This window comes from Pyrus communis, chromosome 3 (assembly GCF_963583255.1).
Source record: "Pyrus communis chromosome 3, drPyrComm1.1, whole genome shotgun sequence".
NCBI lineage: Eukaryota > Viridiplantae > Streptophyta > Magnoliopsida > Rosales > Rosaceae > Pyrus > Pyrus communis.
This window is the reverse complement of record NC_084805.1, coordinates 29,034,685-29,062,252: the sequence shown is the minus strand read 5'-3', so window position 1 is coordinate 29,062,252 and position 27,568 is coordinate 29,034,685. Positions and strand designations below refer to the sequence as shown.

The 27,568-nt window shown below is 36.6% G+C and overlaps 3 protein-coding genes and 1 long non-coding RNA gene across 4 annotated transcripts; 3 read left to right on the top strand and 1 right to left on the bottom strand.

Moving 5' to 3' along the window:
- The first annotated feature begins 778 nt into the window (after nucleotides 1–778).
- LOC137727837 (cysteine-rich receptor-like protein kinase 10) lies at nucleotides 779–3,993 on the top strand. Its single transcript, XM_068466672.1, has 7 exons — nucleotides 779–1,586; nucleotides 2,058–2,201; nucleotides 2,314–2,435; nucleotides 2,588–2,798; nucleotides 2,888–3,125; nucleotides 3,251–3,401; nucleotides 3,484–3,993. Exons 1-7 carry the CDS (start codon nucleotides 779–781, stop codon nucleotides 3,811–3,813), a joined length of 2,004 nt encoding a protein of 667 aa, XP_068322773.1. The 3' UTR covers nucleotides 3,814–3,993.
- A 1,868-nt stretch (nucleotides 3,994–5,861) lies between these two features.
- On the bottom strand, nucleotides 5,862–7,740 carry LOC137728594 (uncharacterized). The gene is made up of 4 exons (XM_068467333.1): nucleotides 7,554–7,740; nucleotides 7,022–7,221; nucleotides 6,684–6,863; nucleotides 5,862–6,452 (listed from the first exon to the last, which is right to left on the bottom strand). Exons 1-4 carry the CDS (start codon nucleotides 7,738–7,740, stop codon nucleotides 5,862–5,864), a joined length of 1,158 nt encoding a protein of 385 aa, XP_068323434.1.
- Nucleotides 7,741–21,157: 13,417 nt separating this feature from the next.
- Nucleotides 21,158–23,706, top strand: LOC137727844 (uncharacterized). Its single transcript, XR_011067873.1, has 3 exons — nucleotides 21,158–21,273; nucleotides 21,405–21,487; nucleotides 23,498–23,706. It is a non-coding gene; the product is annotated as an uncharacterized lncRNA (long non-coding RNA).
- Nucleotides 23,707–24,475: 769 nt separating this feature from the next.
- LOC137727838 (cysteine-rich receptor-like protein kinase 25) lies at nucleotides 24,476–27,497 on the top strand. Its single transcript, XM_068466673.1, has 7 exons — nucleotides 24,476–25,319; nucleotides 25,405–25,539; nucleotides 25,681–25,802; nucleotides 25,950–26,160; nucleotides 26,274–26,511; nucleotides 26,686–26,836; nucleotides 26,947–27,497. Exons 1-7 carry the CDS (start codon nucleotides 24,476–24,478, stop codon nucleotides 27,280–27,282), a joined length of 2,037 nt encoding a protein of 678 aa, XP_068322774.1. The 3' UTR covers nucleotides 27,283–27,497.
- The last annotated feature ends 71 nt before the right edge of the window (nucleotides 27,498–27,568 follow it).

Here is a 27,568-nt window from a genome sequence, read left to right as displayed (position 1 = left end):
GTATGAAATGAGTGTTATACTTTTAGTTATTGAATATGTCTTACTTTTGAAGTTTAAGGAACTTCGAAGTTCTAACATCCTTGTGGTTAAAAATCAATATTTTTTTTCAGGACTTTTTGTTCCCTGATGCTATAACTAAATAATCCTCAGAAAAATCCACACCAAGCTGGAATTTCCCATACATAACTGGCGAGTCTGGCGCCACATTCTACCACTCCCGTCCCCATTGCATTTTACTTTGCTTCAAACTCTACTATTTTTTATTTTTATCTCTCCCCTTGTTTGCTTTTACAATGAATTTGATGATAAAGAAAATGACCCACTGAGATAGCTTCAACACCAACTCACATTTAATATGAAACAACAAATGAAAAAAGTCGGTGATGTTAAAGAGATTCAAATTTTAAATTAATTTTTTTAAACTAAATGATGTGATTGTTAATGGTTAAATTATGTTAATTAATGTGTTTATTTCTTATTAGTAACATATTTTTTAGTTTATAAACTTGATCTCACTAATACTGTCCTTTGAACCCACCTGAATTGCCAACTTTTATAGGTAATGTTAGAGAAATTAAATTTATAAACTAAATAATATATCATCAATAAGAATGAGTACGTTAATGTTTAAATAATAATTCAACCATTATCTTTTTAATATGTAAAATTTTGGTTGTACGAGAGAAACTCTTCTGGCAAACACTCGAGTCAAGACTGAAAGTCAAGCTGCCACGCCTGCATTGCTTTGTTGATACTCAATATAAAAACCTATGAATTTATGATCAATCATCAAAATATGAAAGACATGACTACCCTTGTTTTGATTTTCTCCATTTTTACTCTGCCCAGCTTTCTCACCAGTACGGAAGCAGTATTCCTTCTCTCCGTCTGCCCAAACACCACCACCTTCACCCCAAACTCCACCTTCCAGTCCAACCTCAACCGCCTCCTCTTCAACCTCTCGTCCAACGCCAACCGCTCCTCCACCGGCTTCTACAACGTCACTGTCCAAACCACAAACAACGCCGTCTACGGCCTCTTCCTCTGCCGCGGCGACGTCGTGGGCACCGACGTTTGTAAAATCTGTGTAGCCAACGCAACCGCTTTGGCCCGACAACGCTGCCCCGTAGAAAAACAGGTGGTGATCTGGTACGACGACTGCATGCTACGCTACTCCAACGAGTCATTCTTCTCCAATGTCACCGATTCGCCCAGCTTTTACATGCGGAACACGGTGAACGCCACCGACCCGATTCGGTTCAACGAGGTCGTAGCGGCGAGTGTGAACCAGGCGGCCAGTGAGGCTGTCGGAGACGCCGACAAGTTCGGGACGAATCGGGCAAATGTTAATGGGTTGATTTCGGTGTACAGCCTCGCGCAGTGCACTCAGGACCTGTCGGCAACGGATTGCAACCGCTGTCTTCAGGGGACCATAGGCGAACTTCCGAGTTACTGTTATGGGAGAATCGGAGGACGATTCGTGTATCCCAGTTGTAATGTTAGGTACGAAGTCTACCCCTTCTACGCCCAGAACGCCACGTCAGCACCTGAGCCTGCACCAGGGCCGCCTCCTTCTCCGCCTAAAGGTAAAGTGACCAATTCTTCAAATCAAATTTAATTTTTAAAGTTGACAACTTTAAAGTTTAAGCAAATATCAATTCGTTGAAATTTTTTTCGAGCGATATCATACAAAAAAAAAGGGGGTTCAAATTTGAGTTGAGTGTAAAGGGTATAACCGTGACTGACGCGTCTGCTTATAAGCATTTTTGCTTGAAATGCTTTTATTAAAACTCTAATTAGTGCTTCTAGGCATGTACTTCTTCGAAAAGTGCTTCTATTATGTAGTTTAAGTTTTTCTCCCAAATGTTGTCGGAAAAGCGAATTGTCACAAAAACGGTTCTAACCTTTTTAGAAGCCCCGATCAAGTGATTATTGTATTATCAGATTAGTTTGTTAGGTAATTGATAGCTATTGTGGACTTTGGAACAGGGGAATATGGTGTTGTGCTGTGGCTGCTGATTTTACCCATTTCTCAATATTTTTTGTTTATTTTGCAGGAAAAAACAAAACCCCAACTAGTACAATTCTTGCCATTGCTGTACCAATATCTGCATCTGTGCTACTTTTTGTTGTGGGTTACTGCTGCATAACTAGGAGAGCAAAATACAAGTACAATGAAGCAGCAGCAGACGAACCAAGCGGTAGAAAAATATATCCTTCTCCACTTCTCCTTTTGTTTATTCTCATTGATTCTCCTTTCATTTATTCCTCGTCTATAAACATTGTGCTTCCATGGCTTGGTTGCTTGTGCAGGTGAGAATGACATTACTACTGTCGAGTCTTTGCAATTTGATTTTGCTACCATCCAAGCAGCCACGAGCAATTTCTCCGATGATCACAAGTTGGGCGAAGGTGGTTTCGGTCAAGTTTACAAGGTATGTTAATCAGTATATGATATGAGTGCTCCTTCAGGTCTGCAAAGTTCGAACTTTTGTGCATGCAAAATCTGAATAATTTTGGAGCCTCAGAAGCTGTCCGTGAATGCCATGAGTGCACATTCCATTGTTTGATTGATGTTTTCTCGCAGGGAATACTTTCAAACGGTCAAGAAGTAGCTGTGAAGAGGTTATCAAGGGACTCTGGCCAAGGCACGGAAGAGTTTAAGAACGAGATGGTATTGGTGGCCAAGCTTCAGCACCGAAATTTGGTTAGGCTCTTGGGATTTTGCTTGGAAGGCGAAGAAAAGATTCTTGTTTATGAATATGTGCCCAACAAAAGCCTTGATTATTTCCTATTTGGTTTGTGCAGTCGAACATCTGATTGTCTTTCCCTATTGCAATAGCAGTACTATATGTGTCGATGATAACTGGATTTTTATGGTTTGCAGACCCTGAGAAACAAGGACAATTGGATTGGTCAAGACGTTTCAAGATTATTTCAGGAATTGCTCGAGGAATCATGTACCTGCATGAAGATTCCCGACTTAGAATTATACATCGTGATCTCAAAGCCAGCAATATATTGTTAGACGGGGAGATGCATTCAAAAATATCTGATTTTGGCATGGCCAGGATCTTTGGGGTTGATCAAACTCAAGCAGACACAAATAGAATTGTCGGAACATTGTAAGTTACCTATTTCATTCTTTTCTCACAACCACTTTTGTTTTGCAATTATCGAATTGAATCTGAAATGTTTTCTCGTTACATCTTTGTTATAATTTCTATATTGATTTTTATGCTCCTTGTAGTGGTTATATGTCTCCCGAGTATGCAATGCACGGACATTTTTCTGTCAAGTCCGATCTGTATAGTTTCGGTGTTTTAGTGCTAGAAATTGTCAGTGGCAAGAAGAACAATTACTTCTTTCAGACGGATCCAGCTGAGGACCTCATGAGCCATGTAAGCTTAAAATGAAAAGTGTAGTGTTCTGTTCTCCTGCATTGACATAGCATCATGAATTAAACTTTTGAATATTATGCAGGCTTGGAAGTTATGGAGAGACGGGACACCTTTGGAATTGTTGGATCCATGTCTGAGAGACTCTTATTCGAGAACTGAAGTAATCAAATGCATCCACATCGGCTTACTTTGTCTTCAGGAAAATCCAGCTGACAGGCCTACAACGCAATCAATAATTCTCATGCTCAATAGCGACTCTGTTACTATGCCATTACCTCAACAACCAGCATTTTTCCTCCGAAGTAGAGCAGTGGGAAACATGTCAGAGGCAGCGCTGGACTCCTCTCAATCTATCAACAAGTCATCTCCGTCTGTTTATGAAGGATCTATCACTCAAGTATACCCTAGATAGTGTGAATAGATAAGTTAATACTGTTACGGATTGTAATATCTGCTTATATATACAACCTTCTCTAGACAATAACAAAATGCACCAACATGGTATCATCCATCCTTAAAAAGATGAACGTTGTGCACTTAGAATTTATACGCGGAATTTCTGTTATATGATAATAAATCACATAAACTTTTGTAGGTGCTCGAATTGTTCATATCTGTTTATATTTATTTGTTAGGAAACATGAAACTTGAATTTCGTTTCCTACGATGATCGACCATTGTTAGGATTGAAAACATCAAAGATGCAAGTGTAATATGTATTTTGAATTTCTTCAATGTCTTGATTTTCCACATAACGTGATTGACACGGTTTAGTAAGTCCTTTAGTCTATAATAACCGAATTAAACATTTTGATACTCATTAACGTAACCATCATTTTTAAGCATCTTCCTCAAATTTTACATGCTACTTTTTTCATGTATTATTTACAACGTATAGACCTACATAGAGCAGAAAATGAAGATTATGTTCTTTTATACAAATCCATAATTATTTTAGTACATTGTAAATTTATTAGGTGACACAAAAATTTAAAGGGGTAGGTAACCAGAGAAGATTCAATCCAGACCATGTAATCAAAGGAGATTCAACCCATACCCACAAAGGAGGAACCTTTTCTAAGACTCTGAAGACTAAAGAAGTCTAGAAAGCATTAATTGAATGTGTTCAATAGCAGAAGTTGATTAGGTCGGTTGGTCAAGACATTTTCGGCCCCGTTATACCCAAGTTCAAGTTTAAGAATAGTAAGTAGCCTTGTAATATGAAAGAAGGAAAAAAAAAAAAAATCAAAGATGTAATTGTTGAATATTTGAGGAGGAAAAAAAGGCAAGGACAGTTTGGTTGAAATTTCCAGTCAACTCAACTCTTAGGAGAAAACTTGTCTGCCGGTTCAAACACTCCTGTCAATTCTTGGCTACATTTCATTCATGAACGTATCACTTTGAAAAACCAAAAGAAGAAGAAGAAGACGAAGAAACCGTCAAACACGAGTTATAGGTATATCAGCTGACCTAAACCTTTCTTACGTACACAAGATAAGTACAAGGTGGGCTTAATCAAAAGATAATATTAGAGTGACTAAATTTTAAAACTAAAAGACGTGTCACCAATAAAAAATAAGCGTATTAATCAACATAATTCAATTATCAACAACCATATTATTTAGTTTAATCTCTCTAAAATCACCTTTGTTTTTAAGGAAAACTAATGAAAATAGTTTGAAAATTTTGAGTTTTAATTATAAAGACAAAATAAAGGTTAAAATGAATAGCACCACAATTGATTTTTTAATGTAAAAAGTCATTGTAGTGCTCCTATTAAGTGGGGCTACATCTCTCAATTGACCGAATGTAACACTCAATGGGTCATGATGACAAGAGAAAATAAATATAAAGGATGTCATTGTAGTGATTTTTCAACTCAAAAATAAATATCCAGATTGCCTTCCAAAGCAGAGTATCCGTAGATATTGAAGCCCCCGTACTTCGAGTGAATCCAGTGATAACCCGATTAAACTGAATACTTACCACTTTTCTTTGTTGTCCAAATCAATCGATCTTGATTAGATAAAGTTCCCAGCGTGGTGGCAAGAATAACTTTGATCTCCTCCTCCGAAATGAACGGCCGTAAGAAGTCAATGTCCCAAGATATGGTATTTTGGCATATAAAAGAAGAAACCTTTGTGTTCAAAGTAATATGAGTATTACTTCGGGGAACCGGATGACCAAGAGGGATAGACGGCAACAACCTATCAATCCACAGTCTAGTAGCCTTGCCATTGAGAATCTGCCAATAGGCACCAGCCTTGAGGATATCCCGGCCCACCAGAAGGCTAACCCAAGCCCACGAGGCACGACTTCCAAGTTTAGCATCAAACAATGACGAGTGAGGAAAATATCTAGCCTTGAGCATCCGAGCCCACATGGAGGTGGGATTCTGAATAAGTCTCCAACATTGTTTAACTAGCAAAGCATCATTGAAGTCCTGGAAATTCCGAAATCCTAACCCCTCTCACATTTGGGCCGACCCAGCTTATCCCAGCTCATCCAATGTATCCTCATTTTACCGTCAGCATCACCCCACCAAAAGCGAGCAGCAAGGGAGTCCAGGTCTTTGCACACTGCAGTCGGGAATTTAAACAGATTCATAGGGTCGGATGGAATGGCCTGTATCACAGCTTTAATAAGAACTTCTTTACCAGCAAGAGATAGAGATGATTGTTTCCATCCGTGAATCTTTCCAAGAACTTTCCCCTTTACATAAACAAGGCTTTGTCTTTTAGATATCCCCCAAATGGCCGGCAGGCTAAGATATTCCCCCGGATCAGAAACCGAAGGCATTCCCAGAATGGAGCTAAGCTGAGTTCGCAAATGTGGAGGAACATTACGACTGAAATACACACTGGACTTGTGAAGACTAATCTGTTGCCTCGAGGCTAAGCAATACATGTTAAGAATATGCATGATATTATCACAGTTCTGTCGATTAGCCTGGAGGAAAATTAATGTGTCATCCACAAAGAACAAATGCGATATGGTAGGACCCGTAAGATTCATATGAACACCATTAATCAGACCCCCATCAACACCACGCTGGATAAGCCGGGATAAAACATCACTAACCAAGAGGAATAAGTAAGGAGATAAAGGGTCTCCTTGCCGTATTCCCTTGGAAGGGGTGAATGGATGTCCGGGTTGACCATCCAACAACACCGCAAATTCCACATAACTCACAGAGTTCATGATCAAATTGGTCTAACCCTGACAAAAGCCCAACTTTATCAAAAAAGCTTCTAAGAAATCTCATTCGACATGATCATATGCCTCATGCATATCAAGTTTAATACCCAGTTCATACTTCCACTTAGCTTTTCTTAGCTTCAGAAAGTGAAACAATTCGTGAGCAGTTCCAATATTATCCTGGATTTGCTTATCCATAACAAAAGCATTCTGCATGGGAGAGATTAAACCGGACAACAACGGCTTCAGACGATTAGCCAAGATCTTCGAAAGGATTTAAAACGAGAAGTTGCATAAGCTGATAGGACGATATTGAGAAACCAATTCCGGACTTGAGAATATAGGAATCAACACAATATGAGTAGAGTTGATCCGCTTAGAGATGCCCACTCCATCATAAAGTCTCCCACCAAACCCTTCACCTCCTCCACAATGATATCCCAATAGGAATGGTAAAAAATGCCTTGGAAACCATCCAGCCCCGGAGCCTTCATTCCACCCATTTGATAAGTCGCTTCCTTGATTTCTGCCTCAGACACAGGTTTAATAAGTTCTGCGTTCATCGTGTCCGAGATCAAAGGCTCAATACAATCAAGCAAATCTCCCCAGTCCCTACTGCCACCTGATGTAAACAAAGCTTGGAAGTGCTCCTCCACTAAGCCCGAGACCAGACGACTATCTTCCACCCAATTTCCGTCCACCCCTTTGATTTTGGCGATCTTATTAATTCTTCGCCTATAGAGGGTTGATCGATGGAAAAACGCCTTGTTAGCATCTCCCTCACGAAGCCATCTCACCCTATGTCTCCCCAATTAAATTGCAGACAATCTAGATGATTCACCAAAGCCTCAATCTCCATCCCTCTTTTCTTAAATTTGTTTTTACTCCAATTCAATAGAGAAGACTTACAAACCGAGAGTTTATGATGCCACGTATCCATCCAGTTCTCTCTACCTTGCAGCCTCCAACTCTTAAGCACAATATTCTTACACTCTTCATCCTTAGCCCAGAAAGCCTCAAAACGAAAAGGCTTTTTTCCTTTCCTAATCGGAGGCTGAGATTGAACCACAATCGGACAGTGATCAGAACCAACAGCCGTCTCATGACTGACCACAGTATTAGGCCAAAGGTCTTGCCACATACCATTAGCAGCTGCCCGGTCCAACCTCTCCTCGATAAGATTGTCCCTTTCTTATTCCCCTCCAGGTGAAATTAGGCCCGATAAATCCCAGATCCATCAAATCCACGGTTGTCAAAAAATTACTAAGATAACTGGGTCGCTTGTACAAAACGCTTATTCCCAACTCTTACAATTGTTGCCATGGTTGTACCAATATTTGTATCTCTGCTACTTTTTGTTTTTGCTTACTGATGCATAACTAGGAGAGCAAGAAAGAAGTACAATCAAGCAGCAGCAGGTTAACAAATATATTCTTCTGCAATTCTCCTTTTGTTTAGTACTCGTTTGCTACTGGATACTTTTATAAAAAATAGATATAAAAAAAAAAAAATTCAAAAAGATTTTTGGTAAACACTTGAAAACAACTTATTTTCACAGTTTTAGGTAAAAAAAAAATTGAAAACGTGAAGCAGCAAAAATGAGTTTATTCTTACGTCATAACAAAAACAATTTTTTATCAAAGCATAACAATACCAAACCAGCCTTTAGTCTCGTTGATTCTCCTTTCATTTATGAGAGTTTTAACGAAAAACCCGCTGTACTGTTCACTTTAATGAAAAATCATATTTTTACATTAAAAAATCAAACATAATACTATTCATTTTACTCTTTATTTTATCATTATCACTAAAACTTAAACTTTTCAACTCTTTCGTTAGTTTTCCATTCATTTATTCGTCATCTATAAACATTATGCTTCTATGGTTTGGTTGGTTGTGCAGGTGAGAATGACATTACTACTGTCGAGTCTTTGCAATTTGATTTTGCTACCATCCAAGCAGCCACGAGCAAATTCTCCAATGATCACAAGTTAGGCGAAGGTGGTTTCGGTCAAGTTTACAGGGTATGTTAGTCAGTATATGATATGAGTGCTCCTTGAGGTCTACAAAGTTCCAACTTTTATGCATGTAAAATCTGAATAATTTTGGACCCTCAGAAGCTGTCCATGAATGCCATGAATGGACGTTTCATTGTTTGATTGAAGTTTTGTTGCAGCGTATACTTTCAAACGGTCAAGAAGTAGATGTGAAGAGGCTATCAAGGAACTCTGGCTAAGGCTCGGAAGAGTTTAAGAACGAGATGGTATTGGTAGCCAAGCTTCAACACCGAAATCTCGTTAGGCTATTGGGTTTTGCTTGGACGGCCAAGAAAAGAAACTTATTTATGAATCTCTCCCCTTTTCTATCATTTTTTTTGGGCATGTTCCAGATGCTATGATATTGTGTTTTTTAATTATTTTTTCTGATGGATAGACGCGGTCTCTCTCCATCCATGCACAGCTTTTGTTTCTCTCTCTTCCCTTTTCCATCCTTTTCTCCCTGCATGTTCCAAATTTGTGTTTTTTTATTTTTTTATTTTTTGGTGGAAAGATGTGTATCATTGCTGCCAGCTGTCGATGATCGCTGAGTTCTTTGTTGGGTTTGTTTGCTTTTTCTTTCCTGGCTTTTCATTTCTCTTCTTGCTCTCGCTTTCTTCTCTGTCATTGTATGTCGTTCTCAGAGGTAATTTCTTTTACTGTTTATTTTTTCTTTCGCTGCTCACAATTTTTTGTTCAGTTGTCGTGGTCTTTTTTTGTGTTGCTGTCATGTTTTTCGTTGGTAAAAAAAAAAAAAACGACAGCACTTTAGATTTCTTTCATTATGATATCAGCTGTTTGGAGTAATTTGTTTTTAAACTGATTTGGGGTTTTGCCTGGGTTTCGGGTTCTGGTTGGTGCTAAGAGGGTTAGTCACAGTTTATATGTTTTTTTGGCTATTTTTATCCTGTTTTATGACATTTTTGTGCTAGGGTTTTTGAGCTTTGTTACTTACCCTTTCGTTTGTTTTTTGGTTGCTTGATTTGTTTTGCAGGTTGCACTTGCAAAGGGAGAACAACATCTTGGATAGTTTCTGTGCTTATGAAACATTAGAGGGTAAGATTCACATGGTTATTTAAATTTGTGGGTTTTGTTTCTTCGACTTTAAAATGGAAAAAACTAAACTTTTTTTTCCTTAGATTTTAATTAGAATGTGTTGTAAAGCTTTTTATTTATTGCTGTGGTTTATTATAATAACTTGGGAAGTATGTATAATGAGCTGTTAGTTTTGGATTTAAAGAATTTAGGTGTCCAATTAGTTGAGGTTCTTTGATTTGCTTTCATTTTTCTTTGTTTTTTACTTTCTCTTATTGTCATGTATTTTTGTGACTTATTCTTATTCTGCGGTTGTGTTATTATGTTAGTTTTGCATAACATTATTATTTAGTCAGTAATTGTTCTGTTTATGCCCAAAAAATGGTTAGCTAGAGTGCCTAAGAGCACTTCCACCGTGTGCTCCAGCCCGAGGGACAGGCGCAGGAACAGGGCCAAAGAGCCCGAGTGATGAAGTCCAGCGTGTGCTGGCGAGCAAGCCCGAGCAGGCCCGAGCAGGCCCGAGCGAGAGGCCAGGCAGGAATCGACAGCCTGAGAGCCTAAGGGCTGTGTGACGTGTGGCTGATGTGCGGCATCGGTGCATGCGCCGACCTTGCATCTCCCCGTCCTCCTTCCCCTCATTTGACCTGGATCTACACACCCAAACCCTCAATTTCAACGAAAAACATCAACTAATCAGAATCAATTTCAAAAAATTAAATTAAAATTTCCAATAAAATTGCGATTCTAAAACCACCGCATATAGGATCAAATTTGATCGGCAGCAAATAAATCAAACCAGAAATTAAAAAAAAAAAAAAAAAAGGATCATCGAATTGCCGCTATGTGTAGAGAGAAGGGAAGTGGAAGAGGGAGGGAAGGGAATGAAAGCAGAGAAGAGGAGAGGAAGACAGAGACTGGGGAAGAAGGAGAAACCGAGGAGGGAGGGAATGAAAGCAGAGAAGAGGAGAGATGATGATGGTGGAATGAGGGAAAAACGTAAATGAGGGGAAGAAGGGAAAGAGAGAAAGAAAAGAGAGAGAGAGAGAGAGAGAGGAAGAAGAACCGGTCAAATAAACGTAAATGAGGGGAAGAAGGGAAAGAGAGAGAGAAGAGAGAGAGAGAGAGAGAGAGAGAGGAAGAAGAACCGGTCAAACAAAAAAAAAAAAGGAAAGGGTGATGAGATGTTTGATGGATTGGATGAGAAAAAAATTAATATTTTATTATCTATTGCCAGAGCTATTCAAGTGCAACGGTGGAGATGCAAAAGATGATTACTGTTCATTAAAGGTAATTACTGTTCACTAGGTGGATTAAATAGTATATTGCCTGGGGGGAGGGTTCCCACACTGGAACTGCTCTAAAGGTTACACATTTGGTCTAAGTTTTATACTCTAATATATTAAATATACAAAAAATATCTAATTTATCTGATTTATTGGCTATATATATGCTGCTTAGCAATTTGATTAATATTATTACTTATATAATTATTTATTCTAAGACTTGGTGATAACAATTCTTTAACTTATAAAACTTATGTTTGGTTTAAATAACTCTCATCTATGAATTACGCCCGTATATAAAAGTTGAGAAAATCAAAGCTCGCGTGTGCAGAATATGGAAATCAACGGTTTCAGGAACTACTGAGAAATACACATCTCTGCACTGCATTTTGCTTGATGAGACGATGAGAAAATATTGTTTTATTATTTTGATCAAGAATTATAGCAAGAATGATTGATTAGCCAATTAATATTGTTGTTTATCATACTTTTTAATGTATTCAATAGTGAATCTTAAATATATATATATATATATATATATATATATATATAGATGATCATAACACATTGATATATATTCTATCATTAATTTTACATCATTGTTTGATTCCATATAATGAATGAGATGTAATCTTATTCGAGCAATATCCTGTAATGTATTCAGACTCCAAGTAAACATAGGAAATAAATATTTTTAGACGAACTTTATGCTCTGTCTAAACTTTTTTATATTCTTCTGTTTTTAAAATTTTAAAATGTTGGTTCGAGTGGTTTAATTATTTTCATCCATTCTATCTCTCGATGTTATTGCATCTCTCCATGTTAACAATTTATTGCATCTCTCCATGCGGTTCAAGGCTCCACATCAGACATTGACTATGAGACCATAGCTTCAAAAATTGAACCTGGTGGTTGCTATGAAATCATAAATTTTCAGACCACTAGAATGAAGGGGCAGTACAAGGTGGTGCTGTATGAGACCCAACTTATTTTCAGTGGTAAAACAAACTTCAAAAAGCTATCAAATGTGTTTCAACCCATCCCCGACACTGGTTTTTCTTACAGGATTACAACACCCTTTATCTGCACTTGAACAAAGTTGACATTCTTACAGGTGATATTATCATATGTGTGTCCATATATACAGATTAAAAACACTAATGTTTATATTTACCTTTTAAATTACAAGATGTCATTAGTCATCTCACTGCAGTACAATGTTTAGAGCCAAAACGGATTAATCAAAGGGTAGCATACAAGTGTGACATACATATTCAAAATGTCAGGTTGTTCCTTGTTTATTATCACTTTTATTATAAATTGTCTTAAGAATTTGCTTTGTATTGAAAAACGTGTATATATTTGTTTCTGATTTGATTTTCCGTAGAAGGGAACATCTCACTGTTAACACAATGGGCGGATGTTGTAGACGAATCTTGCTTTTCGTCTGTCGAAACACTGCCTCTCCTAATTGTTGTCGTTTTTACAAGCTTAAAGGTGAAGCTTTATATAGATACTCAACTTAGTTAGAACGAATCTTTTGTATCTTTGTTTACTATTATTTTTGAACATAGCTTTATATAAATTGTTTAAATCTTTTCTCCTCACATAATTTAATCATATTCACTTCCTGTGATTTATCATATTTCTTTGTTTTATATATGATTGATTAATTTTCAAATACATTAATAAATTGATTCTCAATCTCTGTTATTAATTATTTTTCTCTTTTATTTTCAGCTTTTTAAAACTTTGTGCATTACAATTAAAATCATGGTACAGTAAGTAATTGTATCATGCCGTTCTCATACTTGGCCTATGTGAGTAAAACCATTTATCAGCATTTTCTTTGCACTTTCTTATCATTTTTTCAATGCACAGATGAAATTGTGATGAACAGCATTGGCTAATCACTTTTCTTTGTTGATCCGGACATCCCAGAAGTTAATGCGTACAAGTCAGTGTAAGTATTTTTATAACTCTTAACACAATTAAACTGTATTCGCTGTTATAAAAATAAAAGAAATATCAGTTTCATAAAATTATTCAAACAATTTTACATTTTGATCATACGTGTTTGCAAATTGTAACAAGTAAGTGAGGCTGAAGTTTTACGCACAAGCAAGAAATTGACAAGTGACGAAGTGGCTTTTCTAGATCCTGATTTACACAAGGTATAAAATTTAATTATATGTTTTTAACTCTTCTTAAAAAACATATCACTGCATTTTTACATTTTGAATAAATATTTTATAGATGATTATTATTCCTTATACAAAAGTATTACATACTGTTTTGCAGAATGATACATTTCTATGTAAGGCATGTATCAAACGTTTTGACACGCGTGTCTCAACTGTGTAAAATAAATGCATAAGGACTTGACAACTGGACAACTCATTTGCCAGAAGCATCCGAACCAAATTCCAACTCCTTGGTAAGATTTAACATGCATTACTCGAAGCATGTGATGAATCGCTTAAAATATTTGTTATCTTTATCTTTGAAGAAATGCATAATCAAGATTGAAAATAAATCCCATGAAAGGATCGATTTAGTTGTTCAGAACACCAAACAGAGCCTTCTATTATCCTTTTCTATATTTTTTTTCCCTTAGAAAACATAACAAATCTCTCTTCAAATGTACATGAACACTAAAAACTTCATATCTCACACACCTCTAATCTCTCAAATTAGTCATGTAAAAATTTAGTACTGAAGCTAAGCATCAGTCTAAGAAATCTGGTTCACAGGATATGATGATACTATGAATTGCAGATGTGACGAGATCAAAAGGTAATGATTTTTACACTCATGTCGTCTATTTTATTCAATCGCTTGATTCTCCTCTAATTTATTCAATCCAAAGGCTAATTCAATTAAGATATTGTATGAAAGTATGATTTATTCTTTTCTCTTAATTGAAGGATTTTTTATTGGGTGAGCTCAAATCAAAGAAAGATTTTTGGTCTATCTTATTTTCTTTTCATTCAATTTTCTTTTCTGTGAATAATATTAGTAAGACCACTTTGGTAAGCGAAATTTGATTATATAGGCATCATTGATTACAAGACAAAAGATTTGTTCTTTGCTTTATGATTTCTAGGCTTTTAGTTAGAAATGTTAGCCTCAATGTCTTGGTATATGATCGAATATAAGATTGGGATATGGCATTTATAAAATATGGGGTTGTAATAATTAACTTTTTCTACGTTCTTTAATATAGCACTATGGATTCGAATTGGATTGGGTGCTGTTGCTGGTGCTGTACTCTCCGTGGATATTTTGGAGGCGTCTCGTGATTTACAACGTCTAGGCCGGCCTGGCTTACGAAGACCTCCGTTGATGGTAAGTTATTAATCCCAAAGATATCTATTTCTTTTTGTTCATATCACATGTGAGGCTGTTTATTGAAATTTGATCTGCCAAGAACCGAAGATGGTCTCAGGTTTTAGGTTAAAATTGAATCATCAATGATATTGAAAATATGGTATTTATCAACAATCAAACAAATAGAGTGAAATTAGGCATTTAACAATGTGGTATCATTCATTATATAACCAAGCAAATTGAACTCAAGCGAATGAATTTACCACTTCTCTTTTAAATGAATTTTAAAATCAGCTCCAGTCCATGTTTGTTTAACAATGTGGTATCATTCATTATGTAGTTTCACAAAGATCATACATAATTCTTGTTGAACTTGGTTTGGTTTTGTTTTGTTTAGGGATAGAGTGAGCGAATCACAATTCGACCAAGTCTTGAATGATGAATTGAGACAGATCATTAAGGTCTCTTTGTCGAGTTAAATTTTCATTCTAATTTTTTTGCATTTATTACATCAGTTCTTGACTCAAACACTGCTTATGAAGTGAATGAATTTGCATAATCTCAAATATAATTTTCAATCCCACAGCAATGCGCCCAGGTTTTCTTATTAGCGTTACTTTAGTCTAAAGAAAGCATTGCAATTGGCACTGTTCTTTACTGTTCATTGTACCCAATTTCACTCTATTTACGGACATGCCATTAATCTTAGCATTTCGACTGGGCTTTTTTTTTTTTTTCAGGTTTAGTTGGATGGGCTTTGGGGGTTTGGGTTGTGACTTGGTTGGTGGCTTTTGTTTGTGTTTGGATTTTTCGGATGGATGGCCGACACGGGCAGGCCTAGCCTGCAACGATGAGTCGTGTGATGCGAGAGAGAAGAGAGAGAGGAGGAGTCGTCGGATGGCAGAGAGAAGAGGAGGGGTCGCGCGATGCCAGAGAGAAGAGAGAGGAGAAGAGAGAGGAGGACTCCCGGAAGGAAAAATTGGAGGAGAAAGGGAGCGGTAGGATGAGCAAAGCAATAGGTAGGGCTGCCCGGAATTTGGGTTTTGTTTTTCTCGGTGAGGTCTGCTTAGAGAAGCGGTGAGGCATGAAGGGACGCCTAAACCTAGGGTTGGTTTCAGAGATTTGGTTCCAGCTGGAAGCTATGTCTGCAAGCATTGATGAGGATCTCTCCCAGCTGGCAGCTTGAATTCCTTTCAAAGCTAAGTGTCCCTTTTGAACCGATTTTTCCCTTATTTCACTGTTTCTGGTTTGAACCTGCTTAGAAACCTGTTTTTTTTTTTCCTGCTTTGTTTTCTGTCTGGTTCTGGTTCTGGTTCGGTTATTCAACTTTTAGTTAGGAGTGAAAGATTTGTTTTTAAATTATTAAATTGGAACAGAAAAACAGATATTTTGTGCTGCCTTCTTCACTGTCTGATAATACCACTTCCTCTTAATTTCTCTTTTTCTTCCTGTTGTGTTGGTCTTTCAGTGTCATAACTTCTCTGCAGAAATCAAACTGTATGCATTTTGCCCCCTTTTTTTCATTACCCTATTATTTGTTGTTGTCCTCACCCTGTGAATCAAATGCTGAGTTTTTTTATGTGATGCACTGTTAATCGTTTCCTAACAAATCTGTTTATTTATGTTATTTTCTGTTTGGTTTGATTCACAGGGATAGCTTTTTTATGGTTGTTGTTAGAAATAGATTTAATTTTTTATGCCTTTGAACAAACCCTGTGAGTGAAATGCTCTGTTTTTTATTGCTTTTTTATGGTTGTTGTTGTTGTTGTTGGTTTGTTCAAAACAATATGTTGTTGTTTCTGAGGATCATTCATGGTCACCATTGAAAACAAGTGTGATTTGTTCTTCGCCATCATATTTCAAATCAAAATTGGTTCTGTCATCAATAATTCAAATGATCGGTTCTTTTATTTCAGAGCAATATTTTTTCTTTATCGGTTTATGTAGATTGGGTAGCGTTCGATAGTTGATGGATTGATGCCTAGAATCCTACTACTAATTTTGGGCTACAGTCTTGACCATTATTTACAGCAGAGATGTTTTGAGATTAAGAGACCTTAGGAAACTATCATACAAGACTATAGTTACAATTGAATATCGTTTTGGAGTTCATAAGAGGAATGTGTTTATGGAAGTGAATATCATCTTTTTCAATAAAAACAACAAATATATTGATCTTCAAAACCAGGGTTTAGGGTTGACTGTCGTTCGATGTATAGAATTTTACCCCTTTTATTACTTTTTTAATATTTCAATCCTCTTTCAGAATACTAATCCCTAAACTTATTAAATTTATTCACCAGGTCATTTTTCTTTCAATCCCGAAGTTTGTATTTCAGGAACTTGGATCGTTGGACACAGCACTTCGCCCTTTGGCTTTTGAGGTATATTTATTTGCGGTTGTTATGGTGGAATGTGCAATCGTTATGTCTTAAGTTGAGCCTGGTTCTTTAATAAAAACAACCAAATGTATTGACTTTTGCATGTGTTTCGCGTGAGAACACCAAGTTGTGATGTGTTTGCATAATGGTTTGAATCTGTGCTTAGGTTGGTTTGAAACTCAGGTTGGGTTATGGTTTTGTTCAATTTTAATTTCATTCTCTGGTTTTAGTTTCTAATGAATGAAGAGAATTGTTCTCAATGACTACTAGAATGGCATCCTGTCTAGCTGCTATTGCATTGTCATGCGAAACTTCACGCTTATTGGTGGTCAATTGTTGATATATGTGACCATTGTCTTTTCAATTGGTAAAAAAATCTTTTCTAACTTCTGAAGATTCATGGTCAGCATTGAAAAGAAGTGTGATTTGTTCTTGGCCATCATATTTCAAATCAAAATTGGTTCTGTCATGAATAATTTAAATGATCAGTTCTTTTATTTCAGAGCGATATTTTTTCTTTATCGGTTTATGTAGATTGCGTAACGTTCGATAGTTGATGGATTGATGCCTAGAACCCTACTACTAATTTTGGACTACAGGCTTCACCATTATTTACAGCAGAGATGTTGTTTTGAGATTAAGAGAATTTCACTTCTGCATGAACTTTGTGCACTTTGAAATCTTTATTTTGGGCTCATTCTTATAACATCTTTAGAAATATTTCAAAACTTGACTCCCTTTTTCTTAGTCATGATTGCTATTATCTTTTTAACCAGGTCATGAGAAAAGTTAGGGTAAGCATGTACGAGTATCTGCTGGAAAGCATGTCTGTTCACCACATGAGGCGGATAATTGTTCAGCTGTATATGGATTTGCTTTTGTTGGACTGTGCTGCTTTAAAGTTCTGGATTGGTGCTATCAGTGAAGATGCCCCCCTGTGCTGCGTTGGGGACTTTCTTGATTCAAGTATTATTCACTTGGTTTTCTTATTTTCTTACAAGTTTTCATTTGAAAAAAAAAAAAAAAAAAAAATGCTTCATTCATATGCATTCTATGTTGCTACTGAGGTTTACAATTTTTTTACTTTTTGCTTTTTATTTTTCCTCCTCAGGTAATATTTTCCTTTTACTGCAGATTGTATCTTCTGTTTGGGAATGCCTCTGTTTTTTTAACTTGCTGAGAATGCCTCTGTCAAAATTGTAAGGGCCTTTCTTTGTTTCATCCAATCATTTTCTTCATTTTCTATGTCCAACTATGAAGCATTTTTTTTATTGATATAAAGACCTTTTCTTTCTCCAATTATGCCTCTGTCAACTCTTTTTGATTTAAATGCACTCATTTAGCACTCACATTTATCTGATAGAGTATATTAAAAAGAGGGAAACATAGCACGAGTAGATGAAAAAGAGGGAAACATGGATTATATATGCGCCTTCACTTTGTTTTCTTATACGTCCTACTGTTATGAGATTAAATTTAACAGACATCCATACTAACAGCTTCGGTTTTCAAAATTTGTAGAAACCAGCTGTGATCTGTTGCAAGAAAGATTCAGAAAAGAAAACACCTCTACATACCGAAGATTATGTCCAACTTTAGCATGCTTGAAACCGGTATGCTATGCCATCAGCTGCTTCTAATTTTGTAAACAGTTAATACTATCTTAAAATTGAAATGCCAATGATTCGAAGCTCATGACTGAATTATTATAGTTCTGTAAGATTTATTGAATACTTTTTTTTCAAACTGTCTCTCGCAGCGGAATCACCGCCGCCAACAGCTATGGCTGTGCGGTTCGTCGTTGTCCAGTATTCCTCTGAAATTCAACTATCTCTCTTTACTCTCTCCGACTCAGTGCGTCTCTATTCTTCTAGGTACACCCATATCTATATCCCAAACGACTCTTTATATGTATCTATTTGTTAGAGAAGGCTTTTGCCCTTTGGGTTCATTTTTATCTGCTGTCTGCATTGGATTTGATGTCTTCTCAGTCCTTATTTTTTTTATCCAGCAATGGAGCTTGCATTATCACTTGAGAAATTGGCAAATGAAAGCTGCTTCACTTGCACAGTGTAAAACATTCATTGTTATTGTATGATGTCTTCTTAATATAAGATGATTAGGTGTAGGTGATTATATTTTGTACCAGTAACATGGGTTGGTTGGTGTTATGAATTAACAATTATGTGATCGTGAGACAATTGTACGAAGATAAAGTATTGGATTGGTGTTTGGTGTGGGTGCAAGTTGTGCCGGATTTGTGCTTTGGAGCATCATTTTTGAAAAAGCATATGGTCAAGTCAGAGAAAAATGTTAGTTATGTGCTTATATACTGTAAGGATGCTTGGGCTGGTATATATATTTCCACATATTGTATTGGTAGCCACAAACATTTGTGTTTTATCCGGCAGTGTGATGCCATTTTTATCCCAACAGGTTCTGGAAGTGATCTCTGTTTCTGTTATCAAATGTGTGTAGTTTCCTATTTTTTCTTCTTCTTTTGGCTGGAAAGTAATGGAGAATATAAAATTTGAAAGACCCAGTTGTGGTAATCCTTGAGATAAAAGTAGATCCAAGTATTACTACATATATTTCAAGGAATTAATGTTGGATGCAAAGAACAATGTTACAGTTTCACTATCATACATCCAAATATTGTAAGTTTGGGACTTAACCTAAGGTGTAGTTAGCAAGACGACTTAGAAGTTATAAATGGTTTTTTTTTATTTTTTTATTTATTATTTATTATTATTATTATTATTATTTTTTTGGGAAGCAGTTGAAAAACTTGATATCACCTTTGCATTTGTATGTTATCAATGTAAAGATTATTCTTTTGATCAGTTAGATGTCAGTTTTATAATCAATGCTTTGGTTAACTATAAATCCACACACCATTTTCATAAGATTTGTTTTTCTGCCAACATGTTTAGTTTGCTCAATGATAATGCCATAATTGGAATATTTTTTATAGAAATGATGTAATGGGTTAATCTGAAATTTCGAACTGAACTCTTACATGACTGCTATTGCACATGCTCCTCTTTTTTGGTTGTTGGGTTTTATTTTTATTTCATTTTTTGGTAAATGCAATTGTTGGTTTTGCAAAGAACTGACTTCTATCTTATTTTTAGTTCTCTATTCATGTAGTTTCACCTTTTTTGATCTCGAGTATCTAGTTGGCTTTATTTATCAGGCCCAAGGTTGTGATTCTGGATGCTGACATGATTAACCACACTTGGTGCGGAGAAATGCAAGCATGTTGCAGCGTATTATGGGTATATTACTACTACTTTTTTCCTCTTTCTGTAAATGATACCAGATTTTAACCAAGATCAGATTGTATCAAACAAAAGCATTGTTTTCCAACTGGTATAAAACAAGATTCTTTTCCACCAAAAAAAGACTAAGTATCCATACTGTATCGTTATTTTCTTTCTAGTATAAACCTGTTGAATCAACCATTGAATTGGTTTTGGAGTTTTTGTTTAATCAGAGAGTGTTTTTTTGGGTGAAAGTTTTAATAGGTGAGACTCGGATGAAAATGGGAGAATTTTCCTTTTGTATGCTCTAAGAATCAGACCCTATGCATTCTTACTGTTTAATGCTGAGATTTTCTATTCTGTTATATTATAATGGAACCAATGCAGGTTTACTTCGACTACATGAGGAGCTTCAAAGTTGAATTTGATGAGTTTTTTGAGGAAGGAATGATATCAGAAATTGAAGTTGGATTAGGTCCGTGTGGAGAGCTATGGTATCCTTCTTATCCTGAACGGCATGGTTGGAAATATCCTGGTATTGGTGAATTCCAGTTACCTTAATAAATGGTGATCCCTCCTTTCATTAGTGGCAGCCTTAATAGCTAGGGACTGACGGTTATTTCTAAATGTTTAACTTAATAGCCCTTCATTCATCTGTGGTTATGACCTTAAGCCTGTAGCTCATTTGATTTTTTACTTCTATCTGAACTTTGAAGTAGTTCTCTGATTCAACCTGGTTTAGTCGATCCCCTTTTGTCGCGATGCCAATTTACGGTACTTAACATGTAAATTGAAACAGAGGATTTTTTGCAACCACATCTTTTGTAATCAAGAACGTTCAATTTTGTCCTGTTAATTGTACAATGTCTTTTCATATCAGCTATGTTGAATGTATATAAAAACCAAGTTGCTTATCTTACCGACCTCTTTCACTCATCTATTCCTCTGTTCATTCATGGTTATGTTTAATTTATTCAGGTTAAATGTGTTTTATTCATGCAGTTAAGGCTGGTGCATTCAAGTCCCGCAGCAACGCGCGGGTATATTTTCTAGTATACTAAAAGAGAAAACACAACTGAAATACTGTTGATAGGGCATTGTTATACCGATTGCTAAATTTGTGTTATCACATTTCTGCCACAATCCTTTTGACACGTGGGATCGCACTCCCATTTCCTCCCGCACTTCTTCCTTCCCAATGGAATTCAGTAGCAGTCAAAACTTTCTGCAGACAAAAGCAGCAGCTCTGTCTTTCCCTGGAGGAAGACTCCACCAACCACCTATCCATCTGCTCCTTCTCCAAGTGAACCTCGGTCTGAATTCCTCCGCATTTCCTGGATTCCAAGGTCCATTCTCATCTCTCTATCAACTTTTTGTTTTTCAATTTAATTGTTTATCTTTACCTTCTCTTTCATGTGTCTGACTGTTATTTTTTTTTTTGGAAACTGACGTGCTTTTCACAACATCATCTCCCTAGAACCTACAAGTTTGGTTGGGGTTTGAATTTTCAGACGTGAATCAGAGCAGCTTCCTCAACCTCAAACGCGAATTCACACGAAGGTAATCTCGATTTTGATTTATTCAAAGTTATGATCTTTAAATTGGAAAATAAAATGAATCGGGGAGGTTCTTTATTCGCCTGATTAGAGCACAAGTTTCAATTAGGGTTTGATAGATGTGTTGGGGTACCGGGAAATTGGGAATATTGGGTTGGAATCAATTTGGAAACGCATAATTCACACCAAAGTAATCTTAATTTTGGAAATTGGAAATATTGTCCGTAAACCCTATTTACTGTTCTTCGGCTGATGCTCTGTGATATTGCCCATAAAATGCATAAGTACCAGCTACAATGATGCTGAGGAATCTTTTTACAAATTTATTTGGAAACTTGGAGCCTTTGGAATTGGGAATTGAAGGTTTCAATACATATTTCTGAAACTTGATTGCTTTATTTACTGAAACTGAAATTTACCACTAAATTGTGATCGAAGAAACTGAAATTTTAACAGTGAATTGGAGATTAGAAATGTAGTTCTTTTATAATTATTATAAAAGAATTTGAATTCCTAGAACTCTTGAAATGATCTCTGTTTCCTTGATTTGGAAACAAAGAAAAGGAGTATGTGGGAGATGTGGCCATGGCTGTGACTCTGAGAATTTCTGATCATGCAACAAGCTGTTGATCTGTCAAAAACTGAAGTCATGAATAATCCTGAATTTATTTTCTTTTTTAGGACTCTGTTCGTGAGCATGTTGCATGCATGATGTTATTGTTGCCAAGCGGCCAAACATGACAAGTTTCAAGTATCAGTCTAGGTGCCAACACCAAAAGAACATGACAAGTTTCATGTTGCCCACTGATTATTCTCAAACATTCATGAACTTCCCATCTAACTTAAAATTTGTGAAATCCTATCATGTGAATACTTTTGCCAGCTTAATATACCTCCTTGTGATTTTGGTTTTGTGTTGAATTTTACTATCGTCTCCCCTTCATCTCAGGAACAAAAACCACCATTTGCATGCCTCTATTTGTTACGGTTTTAGGTGAATCAGTGGTAAGTTGATGTCCAGTTTTTCGAAAGAGGATTTTCGAGTTTTTCAGCGGGTTTCTTATTTTATTTTCCGTCGTTTAAAAAAAAAAAAAAAAAAAAACCAGAGCCTTTCCATGCTCAAGAGCTCCACAGGTATGTCACAGCTCTTTTACATGTTTCTGCTTTGATTTCCAATATGAGGTTAAAGCCTTTGATTAACAAATTTCTGTTGGGTAATTTGATTTCCCTCAAAGACATAAATAAATGTGTTTTCTTTGAAACTTTGAGTGCTTCCACAGACAGTGCCACGAAGCATTTGACTGCATTCATTTGACTACTTCTGAAGGTTAGTTTCTCCTCTTCTCTTCAAGTCGTCTTTAGTTTTTCATCATGGAGAATAGTTAACTTGCTTTTATCTTTTTACAATAGTTTGTTTTGATCCTATTATATGTTGCTATGCATTTTTCACTTGCATGCCTTTTAATTTCAGCTGTCCGCGGAGAACATAGTTTAAATATCTTCTGCACTAAGTGTAGTTGGCTGTTAATTTATTGAACCATTGTTACATAGGATGGCTCGGGATGAGGTTGTTAGGATGGCTTTAGGGGAGAGATTCTTTTGTGTAATCATTTTATCACATGGTAATCGTTTATTAGACGTTGAATACATGATAAGTGTATATTCAACAATGACGGGACTGAAATTGAGTTTTAAGTTTTAGGTGTATGCAAGGGGTTAGGTCGGAAAGGGAGCCTTGGGGTGAGGTTGTCGGGAGTGCTTTAGGGGAGACTCTTTCATGTTATCATTTTATCACGTGGTAATCGTTCGTTAGACATTGAATACATGTCAAGCGTATATTCAACTATGACAGGACTGACATCATGGGAAAGAATAGGCAATTGTATTTAGATGGGTGGAATACAAAAACTAATGATGCAAGAACCTGAACCTATGGTGATTCATATGCAATTTAAGGTGATTTCATTAATCAATTTCTGTTTTAATTTTCGTCTTCTTTTGATTTTTGGTTCAGTGGTGACATACATAACGAAGAAGGCGCCATTTACAGAGTTACAAATTTGGGTGTCTTCAGTGGAACAAAACTTCATTTTTTTGAACTTTGTGCAGTTGTAAACATAAAACTCTCTTTGAGATTGGGCCATAGCTATTGAAAACCACACCCGAGGATGGCGTACCAGCTCCATAATTTTTGTCATGTAATTTATGATGGTAAGGAACACCCGGTATGTCACTACAATTTGACCCATTTTCGAGATTTTCTACATCTTCAACAATGTTTCAAACCCATAGCAACGCACGGGTACAATTTGCTAGCATAATCCGTATTCTGAGTTTCTTCATTATCTTGATTTTCCACGTAATGTGATTGACATGGTTTAGTGAGTCATTCAGCCTGTAATAACCGAATTAAATATTTTGATACTCTGATCATTTTCAAGCATCTTCATCAAATTGTAGTTCTTTTTTTTTCTTCATGTATTATTTATAACGTATAGACGTACATAGATCAGAAAAGGAAGATTGTGTATTTTTCTGCAAATCCATAATTATTTTAGTACGTTGTAAATTTATTTTGTGCGACAAAAACGTAAAGGGGTAGGTAATCAAGGAAGCTTCAACCGAGACCCACAAAGGAGGAACCTTTTCCAAGACGCTGAAGACTAAGAAAGTCTTGAAAGCAATAGTTGAAGTAGTTGTAGCCTTGTAAGAAGAAAAGAAAGAAAAAATCAAGTTGAATATTTGAGGAGAAGGAAAAAAGGCAAAATCTGTGTGGCTAAAATTTCCAGACGACTCAACTCGTAGGACAGAACTTGTCTGCCGGTTCAAAGCACTCCTGTCAATTCATGGCTACATTTCAATCATGAACAGATCACTTTGAAAAACCGAAAGAAGAAGGCGATGACGAAGAAACCGTAAAATGCGGGTTAAAGGTCCATCAGCTCACCTAAACCTTTCTTATGTACACAGGGTGCGTACAAGGAAGTGATATATGATCACAATGCTTTCCATCAATCTCAATGTGTTCACGACTCTTGTGTTAATCGGCTTTCTTAACCTCAGCCGTACTAGTGAAGCTGCCCCAGCTTACACCCACCATGTCTGTAACAGCACAACCACTTTTACTCAAAACAGCACCTACCATTCAAACCTTAATCTTCTCCTCTCTTCTCTTACCTCCAATGCAACAATTGACACCGGATACTACTACACCAGCAGCAGCTCTCAGGACTCTAACTCTGCAGTTTATGGTGCTTTTCTATGTCGCGGCGATCTCACATCCAACACGTGCCAAGATTGTGTTACTACAGCGGCCACAGAAGCAGTTCAAAAGTACTGCCCCTTCAGAAAAGTGACACTGTTATGGTACGATGAGTGCATGTTACGCTACGGAAACGTGTCTTTCTTCCGAAAAATGAATGAAAGCCCTTCTGCTTATTTCTGGAACCCGTATAATGCTACAGAACCAAATCGGTTTAACCAACTGGTGGCTGAAACTGTCACTGGCGTGGTGCCGGTAGCTGCAAATGCACAGACCGGTGCTAAAAAGTTTGCAGTGAAACAAGAAAACTATGATGCGCTTCAGCAGCTGTACAGCCTTGTGCAGTGCACGCCTGACCTATCAAGCACCGATTGTGATCAGTGTCTTCGCGGAGCTATTGAACTTTTACCGGAATGCTGTGATGGGAGGAAAGGGGGAAGAGTTCTGTTTCCTAGTTGTACTATTAGATATGAATCCTTTCCATTTTATAACCTTGACACTTCCACACCTCCGACAACACCACCACCTCTTCCTCCTCCACCTCAGCTTCCAGGCTCAGTACCAAGGTCTCAAGGTAAATTTATTTTATACGAGGCAGTTAAGTGTTTAGAATTTTTACACATACATTTGTGTACTAAAAAGAATATTATTTTGTTTAGGAAATGATGAACAAATCTCATCATGGATCATAGTGGTGATTGTTGTTTCAATTGCCATATTGCTTTCCTTGATAGGCTGCCTTATCTTTAGAAGAAGAGCGATGAAAAAGTACAATGTGATGCAAGAACAAGATGGTAAATATAAAAGTTTATATATTCTTTTCCCGATCCAGTGAAATTATATAATTTCGTCTCCTAAACGATTTGATTCTGGATCATTCTCATTATTTTACTAAATCAAGATTAATAATTTTCTGTTCTTGATTGTGTACGCAGTGGGGAAGGAAATAAATGCTGTCGAGTCATTGCAGTTTAGTTTTGGTACAATTGAAGCAGCCACAAACAAATTCTCTGTTCATAACAAGCTAGGGAAGGGTGGCTTTGGTGAGGTCTACAAGGTTGTGATTTTCACATAGCAAATTTTATGACTTTAATATGCCACAGTTCCAGAGCTGGGCGTAGCTAAGTTGGCTAGAGCAATTTGATAAGTTGATGTCATGAAATCTCAATTTGATGCTTGTAATGACTGGTTAAAATGTTTTCAGGGCACACTTCCTGATGGGCAACAAGTAGCCGTGAAGAGGTTGTCTAGGGGATCCGGGCAAGGCAGTGAGGAGTTTAAGAATGAGGTTGTTTTGGTAGCTAAGCTTCAGCACAAAAACTTAGTGAGGATAATAGGATTTTGCTCCGAAGGTGCAGAAAAGATACTTATTTACGAATTTTTGCAGAACAAAAGCCTTGACCACTTTCTATATGGTATGTACCCTTCTAATCAGATTTAGGTATCATGTGTGATATCGTATGCTATTTTATTACACTTGGATTTGTAACAAACCAAGGAAAATCTTTGTTTTCAAATGTCTATATAGACTCCGGGAATCAAATGAATTTGGACTGGCCAAGCAGATACAGGATTATCAACGGGATTGCTCGAGGGATTCTCTATCTCCATCATGATTCACGGCTTAAAATCATACATCGCGATCTTAAAGCGAGTAATGTATTGTTAGATGGGGAAATGAACCCAAAAATTGCTGATTTTGGTATGGCAAGAATATTTAGAGTTGATCAAACTCAAGGAAACACAAGAAGGATTGTGGGAACATAGTAAGCAGTACAAAACTTCGTTTATGGTCACATAATCTATTTGAAAAGTTGATTGATTTAATTCTCAACCTAAAATGTAATTACTGAAAAGAAAAGATACCAAATTAACAACTCAAAAATTCATCTCCTCATACCTTATTCGAACTAACATTTACTGATGTTGCTGGTTTATAGTGGTTATATGGCTCCCGAATATGCGATGAACGGACAGTTCTCTGTGAAGTCTGATGTGTACAGTCTCGGTGTCTTGATCTTAGAGATTGTAACTGGCAAGAAGAACACTAATTTCTATAACTCAGACAACGGCGAAGACCTCTTGAGCCATGTGAGTATAAGTTGAAGATTGTGATGTGCATTTCTTAGTTAATTCTATTAAAAGTGTTGAAAACATTTTTGTTGCAACATTTGAATGAGTCTTTAATTTTTTTTTTGCAGGCTTGGAGACATTGGAGGGTCGGGATGCCCTTAGAATTGCTGGACGTAAATCTAAGAGATTCATATTCAAGAAGTGAAGTAATTAGATGTATCCATATTGGGTTACTCTGTGTTCAGGAAGATCCAGATAAAAGACCGAAAATGCAAAAGATACTTCTCATGCTAAGCAGTTACTCTTTGAGTATGCCATCACCTGAAAGACCAGCATTTTTCCTGCACAGTAGGACAGATCCGAACATGCCACCAATGACTTGTACCTCATCTGATCAACCTGCTAGCAACCCATTGTCATTATCTGTTAATGAAGCATCGATTACTGAACTATACCCTCGATAGTAAATCGAGCAAAGTGTGATCAATCTTGCAGGATCGAAGTCCAGAAGTTTTGAGATTTGTGTTGGTTTTGCTAGCCTTTTAGGCATTGTATTTTTTATAGTGCTTGCTAGAATAAAACTAAACTTTGAAAGTGCACTCAAAGTGTTTGATCGGTTTGCAAATTCCTATAAAAACCTTCATGAGACCTATTTTTTTTCTTTATTCTTTTTAAATTCCTTTGCACTGCAAGATTGTTAAATGATGTTCGACATTTTGAAGTACTTATAACATTTTCCGTAATGCTTAT

Excerpts from the sequence above, each read along its gene's own strand:
- LOC137727837 (XM_068466672.1), top strand. The coding sequence starts at position 779 with ATGATCAATCATCAAAATATGAAAGACATGACTACCCTTGTTTTGATT. Across the intron at positions 2,202-2,313 it reads AGCAGCAGACGAACCAAGCG|GTGAGAATGACATTACTACT; the intron begins GTAGAAAAATAT and ends TTGCTTGTGCAG. Across the intron at positions 2,799-2,887 it reads CCTTGATTATTTCCTATTTG|ACCCTGAGAAACAAGGACAA; the intron begins GTTTGTGCAGTC and ends TATGGTTTGCAG.
- LOC137728594 (XM_068467333.1), bottom strand. The coding sequence starts at position 7,740 with ATGTGGCAAGACCTTTGGCCTAATACTGTGGTCAGTCATGAGACGGCT. Across the intron at positions 7,222-7,553 it reads TAAGAGTTGGAGGCTGCAAG|GTGGCAGTAGGGACTGGGGA; the intron begins GTAGAGAGAACT and ends TGTTTACATCAG. Across the intron at positions 6,864-7,021 it reads GGGATATCATTGTGGAGGAG|ATCTTGGCTAATCGTCTGAA; the intron begins GTGAAGGGTTTG and ends ATCCTTTCGAAG.
- LOC137727838 (XM_068466673.1), top strand. The coding sequence starts at position 24,476 with ATGATCACAATGCTTTCCATCAATCTCAATGTGTTCACGACTCTTGTG. Across the intron at positions 25,540-25,680 it reads TGTGATGCAAGAACAAGATG|TGGGGAAGGAAATAAATGCT; the intron begins GTAAATATAAAA and ends TTGTGTACGCAG. Across the intron at positions 26,512-26,685 it reads AGAAGGATTGTGGGAACATA|TGGTTATATGGCTCCCGAAT; the intron begins GTAAGCAGTACA and ends GCTGGTTTATAG.